We start from the raw sequence: 19,425 nt of genomic DNA on the forward strand, positions 1-19,425 counted from the left end.
CAACTCAACAATTAAATCTTTCCAACAAGTATTTTCATGTCCACTACCAAGAATTGCTGTTGTGTTTTGGTGGTGGGAGAAGTCAACCTGGTTAGTTTATCACAGCCATCATGTTAAGTAGGTGGGTGGGGAAAGTGTGATTACCGTATTTTTTGCTCTATAAGACTCACTTTTTCCCTCCTAAAAAGTAAGGGGGAATGTGTGTGCGTCTTATGGAGCAAATGCAGGCTGCACAGCTATCCCAGAAGTCAGAACAGCAAGAGGGATCACTGCTTTTGCTGCGTAACGATCCCTCTTGTTGTTCTGGCTTCTGAGATTCAGAATATTTTTTTTCTTGTTTTCCTCCTCCAAAAACTAGGTGCGTCTTATAGATCGAAAAATACAGGACTTTGGAAAGCAAGGACAAGGAGACTTGTGGGCAAGAGGTAAGGAGTAAATCCCAATGAATGCAGTATACTTCTGAGTAGACGTAAAGGATTGCAGTCTCTCCAATTTCCAAACGTGCCCACTGGTCCAAAAAGGTTGGCAGTCCCTGACAGACAGGTTTGGAATGCATGCTAGTTACAGAAAACTACGGCATTATTGTAACTATAACATGGATAGGTAGGGTTTACATAAATTGTGAACAATTAACTGCAGAGATTTTCCTGTTGGCTTTTATTCTGGAACATGGTGTTCAGCCTAGTTAACATTATGTTTAAAAAAATGAAATTCGAGCAGAAAAAGCAAATTTAATGCAACCATTAAAATCTAAACACCACTTTTTAAAGGCAATTGCACTTAGTAGGTAGCAGACCAATTCTACAAGCATCATCAGCTTAATGGAAAATTAGACAAAAGTAAGACTGTGTTAGGCAGTCTTTTGGTCAATCAACCAGTCAAATATTACAAGAGTGCCAACCCTAAAGACTTGCAAATAAAATTCAAAGTAAGAAGTAATAGCAAAGCTAGGGTACAAGACGCCTTTTGTTCAGTTGGTATTACTTCTGCAATATTTTCCACTTTGGTCTGGTGCAGACTACTTCACAAAAGTAGTAACTGGTAACAACACAACCAAACTTGCACTATGTCAATTAACAACTGTAATGGGAAGGAAATTACTGTCTCTATTCATGCCCAAATGGATTGTCTGCATTTGCCATTTTAACCCTTTCACCCTCTAAATATACCTGCCTATTGTTTCATATGCTGACATCTTCCATTTTGTGTACATGACAAAGCCAGCGTAGACGTCACTGTGACAGGAGTGCAAAGATGCCAGGCATATGGACTTGGGAGAACACATCTTTGAGACTCTGGACAGTAGAAAATGAACTTAATGGGCCTAAACGAGAAAAATAAATATTGACAGCATACCCCAATCCCTAAAAATAGTGTTGATGCTATACCCCCACAGTTCAGCCTATTAAATTCTACAAAGTATTTTTATTTTATTGGCCTTAATTAAAATAAAATATAATAATAATTTCCATAGCATCCTATACCCACAGGTCTCAAGGTGGTTCACAAAATTACAATATAAAACCACAAAATACATAATCAAAATATAAACAGAAACAGCCAAACCCCCCCCCCCAATGAAGCAACACATGACACATTGTTGTTCTCAGTTTTATTTGTAAATACCATTGCATGAAAAGCTGCATTTAATAGTAATCCAAACCCTGGAGAAAAAACACCCACGTCAGTTTGTGATATGTATGCTAAAGTGCTTGAAATAACAATACTTTTACTGATATTCACTTCCTGAACATTATCCAGTCCTGATTAACTTACGAATAACGTGAAGATAAAACAGCAACATATTCTGAAGATATTTAAGGGTGGGGGCAGAAGAAGTTCTGTAATAAACTCTGTCAGGTATATTTATACATTTCAAGTGTAACACACGACGTTTCCTTATGAGAAATGCACCTTCACTTGATTGGGAAGAGGAAAATCAATGTTAATTATGTCACAGCACCACCTCTTAAAACTTGCTCTAAACAATAAAGCAGCTAACAGCCCCATCCCAAACATCTTTACTCAGAGATCAATCCCAGTTAAAAAATAATGGCATTTACCTCCAAGTAAATGGGCTGCTAAAGTGTTAATTAGAAAGATGAAGTGGTGGGGTTTCCTCTGCTCTGAGACAACCACATTCTGGTTTGCCTCAAAGACCCATAAACTGTGTTACATTATTGATCTACTTTGCAATTCTACTTCATAGCTTCAAATGTTCTTACTATGTTAGCTTAGCAATGCTATAAAGAATGTACAGTGCTTCGAGAGCTGCTGTTCCTGAACACAGAATTTTTACTTGGTAAGTTACCAGAAAGCCTTAGTTGCCTTAAAAAGTTGGGTTTCTCAAAATCAACAAAAGCTCATTAATACTGATGTTCAAAAGGTACATTAAATTCCAGAGAACCACGACTACTAAAGTCTTCCTCACTCTTTTAAAGAAACTGGAACAGTTTCTGAAAACTGCAACAGGGGTGGGGAACCTGTTTCAAGTGATCAAAATTGTTTCTTAAACAAAAAAGTTGCACACAACAGGAATAAAACAAATGTAACGGAAGAACTGCACTCCTGAAGATGCCAAATAGAATTAATCTACCAGAGATCAATCTCATGCTTCAGAAATACCTCAAGGTTGTTATAATACTACACATTTATACAGTGCTTTATTGCCTAAAAGGAAACTCGACACCCAGAGTGTCCCTTTCACACCAGTTCCAATGAAATGCTTTACAGAAAGAAATTATATAGTGAAGCAAGACGTCCAGAGCAACATGCTAGAGGTGGATAGAGACCCGCTGTGAATTTCAGGCAAAAAAACTTTTATCTGGTGTCTCTCTTTATCTGCATCAATGGTTATTTTCCCCATGTCATGAAATAAATGTCAAAGCAGAAAGGGGAAAGTACAGAAAACCAGTAGATGCAGGGGGAGATGGTAGTCAGTTAAGGAATCCAGGTCTCAGATTCTTCTGGAATGAATGCAGCCATCCAAGTAACATATTGCTTTTTATTTACTGTCATTTAGTAAAACAAGACATGGGACTTCTTCCACGACTGGGGCCAGTTTTGAGACATGTAAAAGCAAAGCACATTGATATCTGGACAATTCCTTTATTCTCCTGTTCAGTTCTGTACCAGATCCTCATTTTTCTTAGCTCAGTCTTCTTAGCTCTAGTACAAAGGATTTTTTCAGAAATATCAACAGGCAAAATATAGATAAAACTACAAACAATCCACCATTTGTTTCTTGAGAAAAACAGGAGTGAAGGCCAAATTGTATTGGCTATCTGGAAGTTACAGGAAAACGAGGAAGGGTCAAATATATCTAGTAACTGTACAGACTTGGATTTTCAATGCAATAACCATTTCTCTTCTAACTAGGGCAGAGTAAATGAAAAGGAATGAAAGATCAAATAACTTCTCCAGTTTTTCATGGGGTTGCATGTTACTCCACAAAACAGTTAGCTCTGGAAATATTTAAAATCATGTCCGAGATTGCAGGAACGTGTCTTCCATCAACATCGGACTGGGGTTACTTGGTGAGGTAAATACATGGTCAGGGTAAAAAGGAAGCTGGTTTTGCTTGAGAAGGATTATCTGGAAATTTCTCCCCACCCCCAATATGTGTTCTGAAATTTTGGTGAGTATTTTCAAATGCGTTCATGTTTCATGGTCATGTTGCCAGGGCAAGTTTCATGCATTGGGATTCATGTGCTATTTCAGCAAATGTTGCGGCCAAAGGTGGCACCTAACTTTTCAAGGGAGCAGAGGGTATTGGTGAAATATCTTGATGCGTGCAAGCCACTTGTTGGCTCCGAATCTTCTTCCGGTTTATGGTTAACATTCCCAGCTTTCTGCTCTTTTTTTGGATAACAAATTCACAGGTGAAGGGCCTTTGGAGGTCCCAGGTATCATTACCAGAAAAAGGGCGGAAAGACACATTGCACATCAAAATACAGGGTTCTCAAAGCTAGGGCTGCTGTTGAAGTACAAATTGGCAGCAGTTGGGTATGCACTTAACCCTTCTTCCATCCACCATGTTCTCCCTCAAATCCTTTCCCTGCCATTTTTCCTCGACTTGTGTGCAGGATGCAAGTTTCTGATAGAAGCAACTCTCTGCCATTTCTCCCTTGCAAATGCCCCTCTCCCTCTGCCACTTTGCACACTGATGGCAAACCCCAGCCTTGGGAGCCCTGTGTTTGTCACCGAACATACTGTCTCACCCTTAATATCACGCCCTAAGAGAATTCCCTGTCAGCGTACTACTTAGGAATATAATCTGTTAAATGAAATAAATAGAGGCTTTGCACACTATGCTCTCGGCTGCTTTCTTTCCCAAATACAGTGTATTTTGCTTTCAGGGTTTCCCACCTGCTTCAGCCTTAAGGGGCCCTCTCTCTTGGACTCTCTCAGTTGAGGGTGGGGGAATAGAATATTATACGATACATCTGCTATCTGTGCTGCCTCACTATCCAGTACTAACTTTTGCAGAATATTACTTAAATTGGTCTGCTTAAAGCAACTTGTTTTGCTTCTCAAAATATTGCATCTATCCACTTGTCAGGATAGCCTCTGGATTTGGGTATCTGTTGCCTCTGCACAAAACCAAGGGATGCCTTACATTATGAGGTGCACAAACCGCTGTTCCAGTGGGATGCTTTCACATGCCACTGTGGCATCACAGCAATGCTGAGTTCACATGGGAGGAGCCAAAATGCGGCTACTTCCCTGTGCCACCATTGCTCCCAGGTAGGGCTACGCTGGTACCAAGCCCTCCCATGCTCCTACTGGCTTCCTCTGTTACCCAAGTGACATGGGAAGAAGAAATGCTGAAGTAGCTACCAGACCACTAAGGCAACATAAGCATCATCTCTTAGGGGAGCCTTTACCTAACTGCATGGGAGGTTATTTCTGCATGGCAACTCCCCACATCCTGGTCGTCTTGCCTAGAGCACCTTGCTATATACGGACCCTTTCTGTCTACATGGGAAGAGTTGTAGCATTAAAAGGTTATAAGCAGCCTCCCATAGGAGTAAGACAGTTGCAGGGCAGGGACGCTGCTGACATTTTAAACCTTCCAAAACAATAATGCAGAAACTGTTTGTGATAAGAGATTGCCTTCCTCTCCCCTTTCAAAAATGTTTCCTGAAGCAGGCGTTGCAACAGAACTCCAAACCCCAAATGGGGAGTGAGGGGAAAGGGGAGAGGGAGGGGGGGGAGAGGGAGAGAGAGTTGAAAGGCCAGTTAACCACTCAAAGCTCTAGTATAGCTTTCCTCTTTTTGTAATCCAGTGTATCACTGTTCAAAGCTCAAGAACTCATGTCCAGTGTGAAGACTTTCCTTTGCACCACTTGCACCGACTGACGAAAGTCAGGGAGGGGATCCAGAATCCTATGATTCACAGCTTATTGGATGCACACAAACAAAGGTTTGGATCTAAACGGAATAACGAGACCCCCCAACACATACAGGGAACAGAGCAAACAATATACATTCACAAGAAGAATACAGCAGTGGCTACCCCAGAGAGTCTTCAGTTGTTCCTCTGCAATATGCAAAAAAGCCCCCCCGCGCTACGTTTGTACAATATTTACAGATGGAGTGGCTTTTTCCCATACTTGCAAGAAATGCTTCCCTCCTTCACCCAACCCTATAAAGTTGTTTTAGGCTACATTTCCTTCCCTCCCCCAATCCCAAGAACACTGATTCTAAGAAAAGTTCCATATTGGTAATATTTCTGAAGTAAGGTAGCCTATTTACACACAATGAACACACGAAAATACTCTATTTTATACTAAACCTCTGGTTTGAAAACTACAATACTGCAGCGTAGCTTGTTTGCGGCTTTGGGGCAGACCAGTAAGGAAACTACACAAGCAAAGAATCTGCCCACAACCCCTACTCTCACCTATCAACAAGCTGTTTTTTGAAACACACAGTGGGGCAATACCAGCAGCATTTGCATTTTAACAGATCCATCCTCTCCCAAATTCAACCTTTGCCTGGGAGAAGAGAGAGGCAGAGCGGGTCTGCAAAGCCATACACTACACATCCACCCCTTTGACGAGCGACCCTTCCAAGACAATGCTGAAGTCCTGCAATGTCTGTAGGACTCTGATGAGAGAATTGACCATCATGCGGTCACGCAGGAGAGCGTTCTCTTCGTACATCCGAGTGATGGCTGGGCACTCCGCCAGTAAGGGAATCCACTGCGGGATGAAGTGATCCCTGCAGAAAATAAATTGTATCATCAATCAATTTATGGTACATCCAGATACTTTATGCAGACATAACATTTAATCAAGGGTTTCCTTCCTTTCTTCCACTGCAAATCCCTCAACCGTTATTATAGATGGGCAGCCAAACAGGACCCGAAACCATGGTTTGAAGCAGTGCTTCCAACAACCGTTTTCATTAACCATGGTAAGCTTACATCTCCATTGCAAACCACTGTTCAGGCACTTTCCCCAACCTCTCGAGTCTTTGTGCAAGGTGAAAAGCAAGCCTTGTTGGTATCTCCCAAAAAGTTTAACTTGAGAAGCCAAACGATGCTTTCACTGCACACTGGCATATTAAACCAGGGTTACTGCAACAAACACAGATGGGAGCAGCGGTGCTTTTAAAGATGCTTTGCTAGGTAATTACTTGCAAAATGTTGGTTTCATTGTTGGAAGCTACAGGGTAATATCAGTGAATCACAGAATCATGGAATTGTAGAGTTGGAAGGGACCTGAGGGTTCTTCTAGTCCAGTCCCTTACAATGCAGGAATCATTTTGAAGAAGCATTTAAAATCATTGTATCCTATCCCACTAAGACCGGAATGGCGAAGCTGTGGCCTTTCAGTTGTTGGATTGCAGCTCCCATCAGTCTCAGAACAGCCAGAAGCATCTGAAAGGCCACAGGTTCCCCAAACCTGCGCTAAGAGTTTCCAAAAGTAGCACCTGAAAACATTGGGCTAGAAAAGAGATCATGAGGAAAGAACAGCAGAAAAGCAAAACTGAAAGTAATCATGCAGCAGCTGCTGTTAAGAGCACTTGCACATTTTTCCAAATCAGAGGATAATATTTGATGTTTGATTCAGCCTCTGAAAATTACGTTGAATGTGGCCAAACAATGGATGGGATCTGAAGGGCTCAATTGTTGAGTTGCAGACCAATTTCACTTGCATTATTGTTGCCTCAAAACAGATGGCCTGTTTAAAAAAGAAATCAAATGCCACGAAGAAGCAAGGAACAAGTTATTTGTGTCAGTGTCAGAAAGACTCATCTCCAAGAAATCAGAGTGTTTAACTGCTGATTCTCCCAGTGTAATGAAACTGTTTGTTGAGGACTCTATCTTGCTCATGCAAAGTGGCTGAAGCTGGCCACAAGAGAGATCAGCATCTTTTGTGAACTGGGGGGGGGTACCTTTGGATGAATCAGAAGCCCCCGAGACATAGACTGTAAACTGCTCTGTGATTCTTGGATGATAGGCAGTATAAATTTAATAAATAAAATAAAATAATGTATCTGTTGTATGGACTGAGAGAGATGGTTGTCAATTAACATACATTTCCTAATAATCTGTGCACATCATATAAAAGGCAAAATTGCTGAAGATGACAAGCTAGTTTACAGCTAGTTTACAGTAAGTGCTATAGCAGCTTCCGGTAGCTGCCAGAAATCTGCTCAAATATCCAGACTAAAGAACTCAAAAGAGATCTAACAAATGTATACAGAGGAGGAGTTTCCAGTCAAAAATATTAGAGATACAGAGATTCCAGTCAAAAATATTAGAGGTATTACTGGGAAAATCCTGGCTCCAAAAGCCAGCTTTTAATGATGCCACCGTGATTTTGGGCAAGGCACATTCAGTCTCAGTTGCCCATTTTGAGGGACTGGAAATGGTCTACATGACCTCAGAGTGTTGCTAAGGAAAAGAACAGCTTTGGAGAATTTTGCATCTTAGAAGACATTTGTGAGCAAACGACATACGTACCGAGTTCCAAGGCAAACAAGAATTTGGAATTTGCCGTCCTTCCCTATGTTCCGTGGTGCCGTATTGATGGCATTTACATAGTGGCAAAATGTTTTGCAGGAGGATTTTTGAAGAAGAACATCCTCTTCATTGTCCCCAAGCTGGTCAGTAGTCTCAAAGTAGGCAACTGTCTTTTCTGAAGGTGGATGATGGGGGGGGGGGGAGAGAGGGAGAGAGAGAGAGAGAGAGAGAAAACAAAAGCTCACTGAATGTAGAATGCAAATAATCTCTCAGCCCTTTCAACCTGCCATTTTGTTGAGTGACACCCTTCAGAAGCTAGGATTCACAAGTGCAAATAACACATAGCACTGAAACTATGTAACTAGAGGCAGGGCTGTATTTGTGCTAAAAAAAAAGTATTAAACTTTTAAGTACACCCAGCTTGATCCAAAACCTGTACCATGAAAAACAATTCTGAATCAGTTGTGCAAGTTGAGTGTGATTGCACAACTTCTTCAGTAACTAAGCATTTAAAAGCCACAGATTCATGGCAATTAGGACTTTGAAATTACTATTATATGAGGAACAGTTAAAGTAACCATTTTGTCATTATGTCTGAAGTGATTTCCTGAGTGACAATTTGGCCTAGGCAGTTCCAGAATCACAGCTAATTTATTGCCTCAGAGTGCATTCCTAACACATTAACACACAGTATCCATGAATTCAGAGGTAATGACTGCCTTGAAGGCATTTTGCACATTCTGTTGCTTTACACTGTCTTGCAAGTTAAGGGTCACTTGGCAAATACAGGCCTGTTCAAACAAAGGAAGATATGGACCTGCCTAGAAAAATCCAATTTTCATTGCATATGGAATGTCTTTGTGAATTTCAGGGAGTGGCAGCTGTGGTGTGGGAAGTAGCCAAGTCAACGATGTGTGCCATTTCCCTTCCCCATTTAAAATCTTACCAGTGTGGCAAGATACCTGTCCATCAAGAAGCATGACCCACACTATGAAAGCAATGTGAGAATAAGGCAAGAGATGGTATAAGACTTTCCCCCTCTTTCTGAGCTGTTTATTACTTTAAAAGCAAAACAAAGTAATTGCCAGTTTGCTAGTCTGTAAGTAGCTCCCCCACTTGTTGACCAAGGTGGACTACTCCACATTGTCCAATGGTCTAACAGTAGGGCTGGCCGAATGGTTCTCTCAGCAAGTAGCCACCAGTTAGAGATGGGCGGCATTCAATTTCACCAGAATGACATGAAGTCCAAACTTGTGGACTTCAGGAAATTGGGCCCATAAACCCTAATTGAACTGAATGTGCCAATTACCTATGAAGTCCCAGATGAAGACATTCTTATGGAAGATGCGAGCAGACTTGAAACCATGGTGGAAGACCTGCTCCAGTGCTGCAACCAGACCATTTTCTCCACACAAGAGAACAGTGAGGCTTCCCCTCTACAGAAAGAGAAATAATGGTTGTGAACACTGGCATACCAACACAAGCTACTTCTGATCCCCCCCCCCCCTTTATCTATGGATGCTTTTTAATCAGCTTTCAAGACTTGTTATGATGAGTGCAACTTGGTTTTCCATGTCTGCACCTTAGGCGGAAATGTAGAATCATAGAATCATAGAATCATAGAATCATAGAGTTGGAAGAGACCACAAGGGCCATCGAGTCCAACCCCCTGCCAAGCAAGAAACACCATCAGAGCACTCCTGACATATGGTTGTCAAGCCTCTGCTTAAAGACCTCCAAAGTAGGAGACTCCACCACACTCCTTGGCAGCAAATTCCACTGTCGAACAGCTCTTACTGTCAGGAAGTTCTTCCTAATGTTTAAATGTGATCTGGGTTCAGAGATGGGGAACTTGTGAACTGCAAAAGCTGCATTTCATGAGTCAGTTTTGGAGCCAGTAGATACCAGGGTGAGGGAGAGCGTTGTTGCTGATGCAGCTCCCTTTCCGGATACTTGCAAGATTTACTCTGGTGCGCAAGGGCTAAGAAGTTAATGGCAGCCAAGAACAATTGGCATTGCCCCAGATTCTTTATTCCTCATATATACTAATAACAACCTCAGTATTCTGAGTACTGGTCCCTATTTAGCCCAAAATACACCACCCAATCACAGGAGAGAGATGTCAGTGGACTTGGGGGAACCTTGAGTTTGCAGAAGTACACAAAAAACACCCCTCTTTACAAAGCATCAGAGGAGGGGTGCTGGGATATCAAATAGCCCAGCAAGGACTCAGTGTGCTCAGTGACCACAAGATGCTAACTGGGTGGGTTTGCTGGGGGCAGAGAGAGGGGATGGAATACAGGACTGATCTACACCAAACATTTAAAGTGAATTCAGTACCCATTTAAAGCCCACAACTTCTCCCAAAAAGTGGGGGAAGCTGTAGTCCCGTCCCCCCCGAGACCTACAATTTCCAATACTCTTTACAAACTACAGTTCCCAGGATTCCTTGGGGGAAGTCATGGGGTTTTAAAGTGCACCGGATGTGTTTTAAACATGTGGTGTTGATCTGCCCAGAGATATGGAGGAAGGCATGAATGAAAACAGTGAGCAGATGCAATCCACACTGCCAACGTTTTGTTGCAGGAGCTACTTGCATGTTCTTCTAATTGAGAAAGAAGGATCTAGAGTTGGGTAGAGATTTGGTACAGCAATGAGCTATGGCCAAGTCACTGCCTGTTCATCTCTGTGCTGCAAAAGTTGCTTTATGAAGTCTACATCCCATTTGCTCACATGGGAACAAATATCTGAACATCATGTCAAATGCTGGGGTTGTTAAATTCTGCTTTTCCTTTTCTGTAAGCTAGTTGGCCTGTTTTTTTAAACTTTGAATGGATTCAGAAACCCTTTGCATCCACTGCAAATATTGTGGGCAAAAACAATGTGGTCCTGAACTGCTTGAAAGACAGATACCATCTTAATTTCATGCTTTCCACCAGGAAACTCTGAACACATTTATAAAAAAGAGTGGGGTGGTAATGGCAGTTGCTGAATGTCTGCTTCAAGAGCAGGATCACATAACAAACAATGAGCAGTTAGGTGATGAACTCCAAAGCTTGCCACAATGATGAATCTGAATCCAGAAATTTCGTAACGTTATAATTTGATCAAGATTCTGCGCCTCTTCCACATAACCCTCTTGTCACCCCAGCAGCCAGTGGAAGAGGTTTGCTAACATCCCCTTTGCAAATGTTAATATAATTGCAATTGTTTGAGAAGGTACCTCTTTTTCAGGTTTGTGGAAATGCTTCACAATATTGTTCACAGCCTCCCCGATCCCCTCCTGGATCTGACCTGCATTGGGTTCTGCAGAAAAAAGGAGCGGGGGGGGGGGGGAGAAAGGAGGGCAGAATTCAGTCTCAAGAGATTCGAAGGTTCAAATGATAAAAGGGAATTGTTAAAAATGTCATCATTGATGGTGTTACCGCAAGAAGTTATGTCTTACTTGTATTTTTCCCGGTGAGAGAAGTGATACTCAATCTCCGGGCTGTCGTTGGGGATTTCTGTTGAGGTGGGGTTCGGCACTGCTTCCCGAGATCTTCATCCGATGCTGTTGAAAGCAACTCTCCTATGAGAATCCTCTCCAGGCTACCATCATCAACACCCTTCCCCAACCATCTTCCACATGGGAACCTAAGGGGTCACAAAATGGAGTTGGAACTGGCTTCAGTGTTCTAGTCAGAAAGGTATAACCACACAAGCTCTAACGTACAGTTAAACCACAAGTTTTGGGATTTCTTGTTGCATCAGTTCATATGAATGGGCTCACTGTAGGGCTAGTGTAATCCCACATTAAAAAAACTTGTGAACTAATTTGCAAGTATGATTAAGACTGGAGTCTTGTACCCACTTACCTGGGAGTAAGCCCCATAGAATTCAATGGGACTTACTGTACTTTTGAGTAGACATGTATCTGCAAAGCAGTAAGTGAAAGTGATCGTATTCATATATTTAGCATCTCAACTTTAAATAAGATAGAGGAGTTTAGCCTTCCTTGCCTTTAATATAATGTTTTCCTTCACTCTTCCAGACTTACTTGTAAGTGTGCCCTGTGATTTCATTTCTGACCATGACACAATCCACCAGCCATTTGGCTAACAGTCCTGAGTTGTCATGACCTATCTGAACAGTAGTTAGCTTCCCCAAGTTCTGACACTGAAAAGAGAAAAGGACAAGCTTAATTACTTTTAGTATAAACACAACCAAAATCACCCCATTTTATTTCATTTCTCAAATCAGGCAGCAAAATATGGCAGCCTTTGCTCCCTTGGAGCGGTCTCTATATTTCAAAGTCCCTGGATGTACATTGCAGATGATCCAAGCATGACTAAATGTTATAATCAGACCAAGTGCGATCTGGTCCACATATGAATCTTCTTAACTTAAAAGACTGCAATATCAAGCAATGACCTATAAGTGTGTGAATGAACCACTACTGATCTAACAGCACAGATACACTGCTCATTTCAGCCTTATGTATGTCAAACACTATGCTTTGCAATATCAGTCAGTTTATTTATCAAGCATATAAACCCAAAGACTCTAAAGCAACATACATAATTCTGTCCCCCACTCATTTTATCCTCATAACAACCTTTGTGAGCTAGGTTAGGCTGAGAGACCGTGACTTGGCACAAGATGAAACAGTGTGTTTCATAGCCAAGTAATCACCATCTAATTTGGGGGCCCTACACACCTCTGGTAAACAAGGACATACCAAAATGAGTGTGATAAATGTGGGCTGGGTCAAAAGGCAACTCGCCACATGAGCCATAGCTGCTCTGCTAAATTTCTAGAAGACAGATAGCTGTTGCTTCTCAGGAGGGAGAGGGGAGGCCTGCACGGGGCAAATGTACCTGGTGAGGCACTTCTGGCCATGAGCAAATGCCATGCGCCAAGCAGGGATCACGCACTGTCAGTTGTGATGGGGAAAAAACTCCCTGTACTCTCAGGGAACTCAGCCTCTTTTATTATGAAAATTGGTGCCGCAATACAATACCAGCCACCATCACAAAACAAAGCTCCGTGTGAGCCCTTAATCATTTCCAGTGTTTATAACTCTCAATGAAAACATAATGGGTCCCCAAAGAATCACGAGAGAGTGCCATCTTATGAGCAATGCAGAGAAACGGCAGATCTCTTTGCCAGCATTATCCTTACCGAGCTTTTAAAAAGGAAAGTGACAAGGAGCTATAAAGCTTCCCTGTTCCCCGAGAGACCAGAATATATTGTGGTTGTCTATCAGAGAGCAAAGCAGGCTCCTTTTTGCAGCAAAAAGCTTCATGCTTTTGCTGGTCATCAAGTTATTCCTGCAGGTTTTTAAAAAGCACCACTGGGTGCTGCTTAAAATTCTACCCGTGTCACAATTTTAAACAAGGGTTTCCTGACAGCGGCAGCAACCAACATCTGAAAACAGGGTGGAAGTGCATTGCACTAAACCAGGGGTCAGCAACCTTTTTCAGCCGTGGGCCGGTCCACCGTCCCTCAGACCATGCTGTGGGGCGGACTATATATATATATATATATATTGGGGGGGAGGAATGAACCAGTTCCTATGCCCCACAAATAACCCAGAAGTGCATTTTAAATAAAAGCACACATTCTACTCATGTAAAAACACCGGGCAGGCCCCACAAATAATCCAGAGATGCATTTTAAATAAAAGCACACATTCTACTCATGTAAAAACACGCTGATTCCCGGACCACCCATGGGCCGGAATGAGAAGGTGATTGGGCTGCATCCGGCCCCCAAGCCTTAGGTTGCCTACCCCTGCACGAAACTCACCTCAAATGTCATTTCTAAAAGGTTCTTTGGGATCTGCATTATTCCAGTATCTCCCAGTTCTCCCGAAACACAAATCCATGGGTTTGACGTGGTGATTGCATTGCTTAGTTTTTTAATGGGGATTATCACCGTCCTATATGGAATCACTGCAAATAACAGAGAAAGAACATTTAAAAGAGTGTCTTCATATTATAAATTCAGTACTGCAGGCCCACTAGGAACAACACCGTTGCTACTTAATATGTAGCAGGATGCATACATCAAGTTTGTTGCTGTTGCTTTTTTAAAGAGAACAGTGTCATTTGCAGAGATAGGCTGACTGGGATCTCCAGGTAAATCTCTGGGATTTGCAGAAGATCAGCAGGGATTTCCAACTCCCTGTTGTTAAGCAACAACTTTTTAAATGAAAACACATTCCTGGGTTCAGAAGCACTTGGAAGCACCCTGTACCTCTGCTCTCCTTTGTAAGCCAACACTTTGCCCTTGGCTCCCGCAGGTTTAAGCCTCTTCCCTTGCTTCTCTCTCTGCAGCTGCTTTTTGCATTTTAAAGGGAAGCCTCCACTGGCGACAATGGAGCCTCCTTTGAAATGCAAACTTTGGCAGGGAGGTGGGGAAGGAGAGAGAAGGAGAAACTTGCTCAGGCTTCCCTGCAGCTGCTCTTTACATAACAAAGAAACATGCCTGTTAATTGCATTCTTGCAATCAGCATCATTTCTGATTTGAGCTTTAGTTGCTGTTCAATTTGGGGGGTGGGGTTTAAAATGCAGGGATCTTCTTTTACAGTATTTTGGGAAAGTGCCAAGTTTTTGTAATAAATAAATAAATAAATAAAATGTGACAAAGTTTTCTGATTGGTTATTTCCCTCTCCCATGGACAGTCAATAGGTTGTGCTTCTTACCTTGCTGATTTCAGCATAGAACTAGCTATGTATATGTTCAGCTTTTATCATGCAATAATGCAAGTAGCCACTAGGTGTTGCTATTACTGCACAACCAAAATTAAAAGAGCAAGCAAATTTAGGAATTAGCTGCTATTTTTAGAAGGCAGGGTGGATGTCAGGAGGCATAAATTCATACTTGCTGTTCTATTTCAATGGAGCTCTGCTGTACACATTGCCATTATTGTAAAGATGCAAGTTTGGTGCCTCCACCTTTCTGGCAAAATTGAACGAACTGTCATAAAACTGGTTCAGTTTTGAGACGTATATGGCACCTCCCCCCCCCACATGTGCCTATCAATCTATCCTGCTATCAAACCTGAACTGCCTTTCAGGACATTTTTTTCCTGATGCTCCAGTTAGGCAGATGGGTCAAGGGACTGCCATTTAAATTTCTCACAGTGCCTCAAATATAGCATCTTTCATGGGCAGGGGTTGATAATACTGCCCTCCAGATAACTGTTTGAATACAAATTCCATCATCCCTGTACACTGGCCATGTCATTGGGGTTGATGGGAGACATGGTCTAAAAACATCTGGAGTGTCACAAGTTCTCTGCCCCTGATATAACCCATAATTACAGAATTGATACTATTATTATTATTATTATTATTATTATTATTATTATTATTATTATTAATTCAACTTATACACCGCCCTATACCCGGAGGTATCAGGGCAGTTCACTATGTCAAAGGCAACCAATGCCTCTTTCACTTATATATTATGTAAACATGCAGGAAAGGCAAACAATATGGGTCAAAACTTTTCATATATTTCCACAGATAACGTGGGAACAACAGTAGAAGAGGACCTCAAACGGGGATGCAGAACCTGGCTCACTCCAGATGTTGCTGGACCACAACTCCCATCTTTCCTGACCTTTGGCCACACTGGCTGTGCTGATCGGAGTTGAATTCTATCATGATCTGGAGGGTTGTGCATGCAAAGGAGGTGTACACCTACAGTTTGCGCAAAGAGATAGCAACTTGACACCAAATGGGGATCAGTGCTGATAGCAATAGCCATGACTTCAGGCTTTGTTAGACGACCACAGTTATTCCTTTATCACACAGCAGCAGCTCAAGCCGAGGATGAGACTCCACCCTACTCACCGATGGTGGTGAAGACACTTGTGAAGCAGAAGTAATTCACAGCGTTGAGCGAGAGGAGGTGATAGAGGAACTGTTCCCGCTCTTCTTCGCAGCGCAGAAAGGCATAACGCTTGTACAATTTCCTGCAAGTAACAGGGAAGATGTTTAGAAGCCCCTGAGAACAACAGAACTCTATTAGGGAAGTGCTGGAGGAGAGAAAAAACTAAAGGCGAAAGTAGATTAATTGTCCTTGCACCATCTAAACAAAACCACCTGTCTATGTTTTTTCCTTCTTCTGTTAATTCTTAGACATAATGAAAAAATACAATAGTTCCGGTTTTTATTTCATTTCTTTAATATGCCAGTATAGGAAGCATGCAATAATTTAGGTAAGTTTTGCGAGCTGGTTAGGAAAAAAGCAAATGTTTGCACAGCCAGGGCTAAAATGGCCTTATACCAAGCTAGGCTACTGACCGCTCTAAACCAAGTACTTTTAAGGATGATTCAGTTCTTGATATATGGCTTTCTCTGTCTTTCTGTTGATACTAGCTACAGTCTTATTCCTTGTAGCCACCTAACTTGTTTTGAAAAGGGCATTTAAAGTGGTGGGGTGGGGGGTTTGAATTATGTTACAACGCACAGTAGATTGTATGGGAGAAATGGTTTGCCTTTATGCTTCATTAAGTGATTTTATTGATTAAACTGCATGTTGTCTAGAGAACTATTAAGGACGATGATGACAATGACAACAACAACAAGAGGGTTTTAAGGTACCTTGATCCAAAGCCATACAGTGGTACCTCAGGTTAAGTACTTAATTCGTTCCAGAGGTCCGTACTTAACCTGAAACTGTTCTTAACCTGAAGCACCACTTTAGCTAATGGGGCCTCCTGCTGCCACCGCGCCGCCGGAGCACGATTTCTGTTCTCATCCTGAAGCAAAGTTCTTAACGCGGGGTAATATTTCTGGGTTAGCGGAGTCTGTAACCTGAAGTGTCTGTAACCTGAAGCGTATGTAACCTGAGGTACCACTGTATGTGATTATATATATATATATAGTGTAAAGCAGCCATTTGTTAGCCTTGTACCCACATCTGTTAAAATGCAGAGTTCTTTGTCTCCCCATAATTGGTTGCTATCCATGTCCAATGGTTCAGGGTGGTGAAGTGACCAAAACATGTTTTGTCACCTTAGTGCCCTCCAGATGTTTCAGACTACAACTCCTACTATGGCTGTGGAACTGAAGACTTGAAAACACATAGAAGACAGCGGGTTGGTCAATGTTGGGCTAGCGTTAGGCATCTAGAGCGGGTATGAGTAACTTTTGGCCCTCTGGGTATTGCTGAACTACAAGTCCCATTGTCATTGTGTATGCTTGCTGGAGCTGATGATCTAGAACAGGGATGTCTAACTCCCATGAAACCATGTTACCCCAAGCACCAAAACTGAAGCTTACAGTACCCAGGTGAAACCAAAGAGCTTTGCAACACATTCCAAAGTGCGTTTATCCAGAAGCAAGTCTATATATTGAGTTTAATGTACCCAGAATTTTTTGCCTCAGATGAGGGCCCTAAAAAGGACTGATCCGTGACAACCACGTTGCTTACTTTGCCAGGGCTTGGTTGGAAAGCAGCTGCTTGAGATGCTGAGACAAAAGTTTCTTTTCAAGGGACAGCCGTATCCAGGCTCGGGCTCGGCCAACATCAGTCTTAATTTCACTCATGTTCTGAATGTGCCTGAAGGAAAATAAAGAAACCCACAAGTTAGAAAGAAAGAAAGAAAGAAAGAAAGAAAGAAAGAAAGAAAGAAAGAAAGAAAGAAAGAAACATACTTCTTATATGTTGCACGATTTTCAGCTAAGTAACTGAGACTGGTGTGAGAAGACTTCAAGCTTGAGAAAGATACTTTCCTTCTTTTTTTGGAACCAAAGTTGGTCAGAGACAGATGCAAAATGATAGTTCAGAGACTGAGCCAATTACCTTCTCCATCCCATAATCATGTGCTAGAATGACCTGCCTGTACACTTACATATTTTCATCTATGTTACTACAGATCAGGTGTTACACGCTTCCTCCCAGTTCTTAGAAAGACTTAATAGGGGAGGAGGTAGCAGACCTCCAAATGAGACTCCTTAGTTGCTGTGCAGGTACCAGGCTGCACCAAGGCCTGCTGGGAATAACTATGTGAGAAGCTTTAGGTTACACAGAAGGAGCCTACACACTATGGCTGCTCCCTCTGCCATCACTGCCCCAGTTCCAAAAGGGATAAATGCTGGCATGGGTAGGAGCTGTGTTGTTGTTGCTGCAGCAGCAGCTTAGCTGCAACAGTTAAGAAGAGAAGGCTGCTTATATCACATGCCAGAACTGCAATACGCTACAATATATTTGCACAGCCCCAAACACTGCATTGCTTCCTGCAGCTTTTCAAAAACAAAGTGCCTGCCAGGATTTGCTCCGCATACATCCCTGACCTCAGTTAATAGTTTTGCCTGAGATGACACAAATTTATTGTGGTTCCCAACTCCTCACACAATTAAGACCTAAAGCGAGCCCTTGAAACTCCGGCAGGCTGTTTCAAAGCAGTGAGATAATCTCCTACAGCTCCCTTTGTCCTTTGTTAACAACTCCCACAGCCTCCCCTTCCTTGAGCAGTGACTCACTGCAACCATCCAAATAACTACAAAAGAGCCTTGCTTCTGGCGCTCCCAACACTTGCTGCAAAGCAGCCCCCTCATTTTTTGGCTCAGTCTCTGACAGGCAGCTCTTAGGCTTCCCAGCACAACACAACTGGGCATGTGATCAGAAGTCCTTGAGAAATGCAATGCACACACATTATTCACCCGCATCGTGCTGAAACATTCAGCTTAGCTATTTAAAGCCTTCTGATAGGGGACTATATCAAAGCAGTTGCCTCCCTGTTCCCATCTTTGATCATGAGCTCCATTTAAAAGCACCAAAACACTACAGGCAGATAAATAATTTCCCTAACCTTGCCAAAGAAAATGGAGGTGGACATTGACGGCTGTTTCCACTCAGACCCAAAGGGTGGAAACTTTGTTCCCAGCATGCTCTCCTCTGCATGCAAAGGTATGCTCAGGGAAGCAGATTAGACACAACAGATGATAACACAAAACTGAAACGTATTACAGCCACCTTATGCTCTGGGGCTGATGGTAACATTCAGACTCTTGGCAAGGATACTTTAAATATTCAGTACGAAGACACAATGGTTTATCCCAGCAAAGTCATTCTGTTAGCTCAAGGACTTCTGTTTTCAAAGAGGACATTTCTTTTTCTGAAAGACTGAGTAGTTCTGGTGTGGGAGGGAGACTATTTATCTGGAATGGACTGAGGTGAGGAGAACAAGATGGGGCTCTCCTTTTAAGCCCTAGGAGTAGACTAGGTTGACAAATGTCTTCTGTCACTTCCAGGCCCTGCCCACAGAAGCCCAAGAATAGATTCTGGTTGGCTCCCTAGAGACCAGTCCTGCCCTTGCTCTCCTGCCCAGCTGGCTGTAGGACACGGGTGGCGGCTGTGGTCTAAACCACTGAGCTTCTTGGGCTTGCCAATCGGAAGGTCGGCGGTTCGAATCCCCACGATGGGTTGAGCTCCTGTTGCTCTGTCCCAGCTCC

At 42.5% G+C, this 19,425-nt stretch overlaps 1 protein-coding gene across 9 annotated transcripts in view; it reads right to left on the minus strand.

The window, feature by feature from the left end:
• Positions 1-1,597: 1,597 nt before the first annotated feature.
• Positions 1,598-19,425, minus strand: part of DENND5B (DENN domain containing 5B) — a 101,594-nt gene continuing 83,766 nt past the window's right edge. For all 9 annotated transcript variants that reach the window (XM_083461843.1, XM_083461840.1, XM_083461841.1 and 6 more), the window contains 9 exons: positions 17,402-17,530; positions 15,817-15,938; positions 13,763-13,908; positions 12,012-12,130; positions 11,421-11,608; positions 11,199-11,281; positions 9,285-9,411; positions 7,976-8,150; positions 1,598-6,225 (listed from right to left, as the gene is read on the minus strand). In XM_083461843.1, the coding sequence (XP_083317969.1) occupies positions 6,042-6,225; positions 7,976-8,150; positions 9,285-9,411; positions 11,199-11,281; positions 11,421-11,608; positions 12,012-12,130; positions 13,763-13,908; positions 15,817-15,938; positions 17,402-17,530 (1,273 nt within the window). In that variant the 3' untranslated portion in view covers positions 1,598-6,041. The remainder of the gene's footprint in view (positions 6,226-7,975; positions 8,151-9,284; positions 9,412-11,198; positions 11,282-11,420; positions 11,609-12,011; positions 12,131-13,762; positions 13,909-15,816; positions 15,939-17,401; positions 17,531-19,425) is intronic.

The sequence above is a fragment of the Podarcis liolepis genome, assembly GCF_965112155.1.
Source record: "Podarcis liolepis genome assembly, chromosome: 10".
Classification (NCBI taxonomy): Eukaryota; Metazoa; Chordata; class Lepidosauria; order Squamata; family Lacertidae; genus Podarcis; species Podarcis liolepis.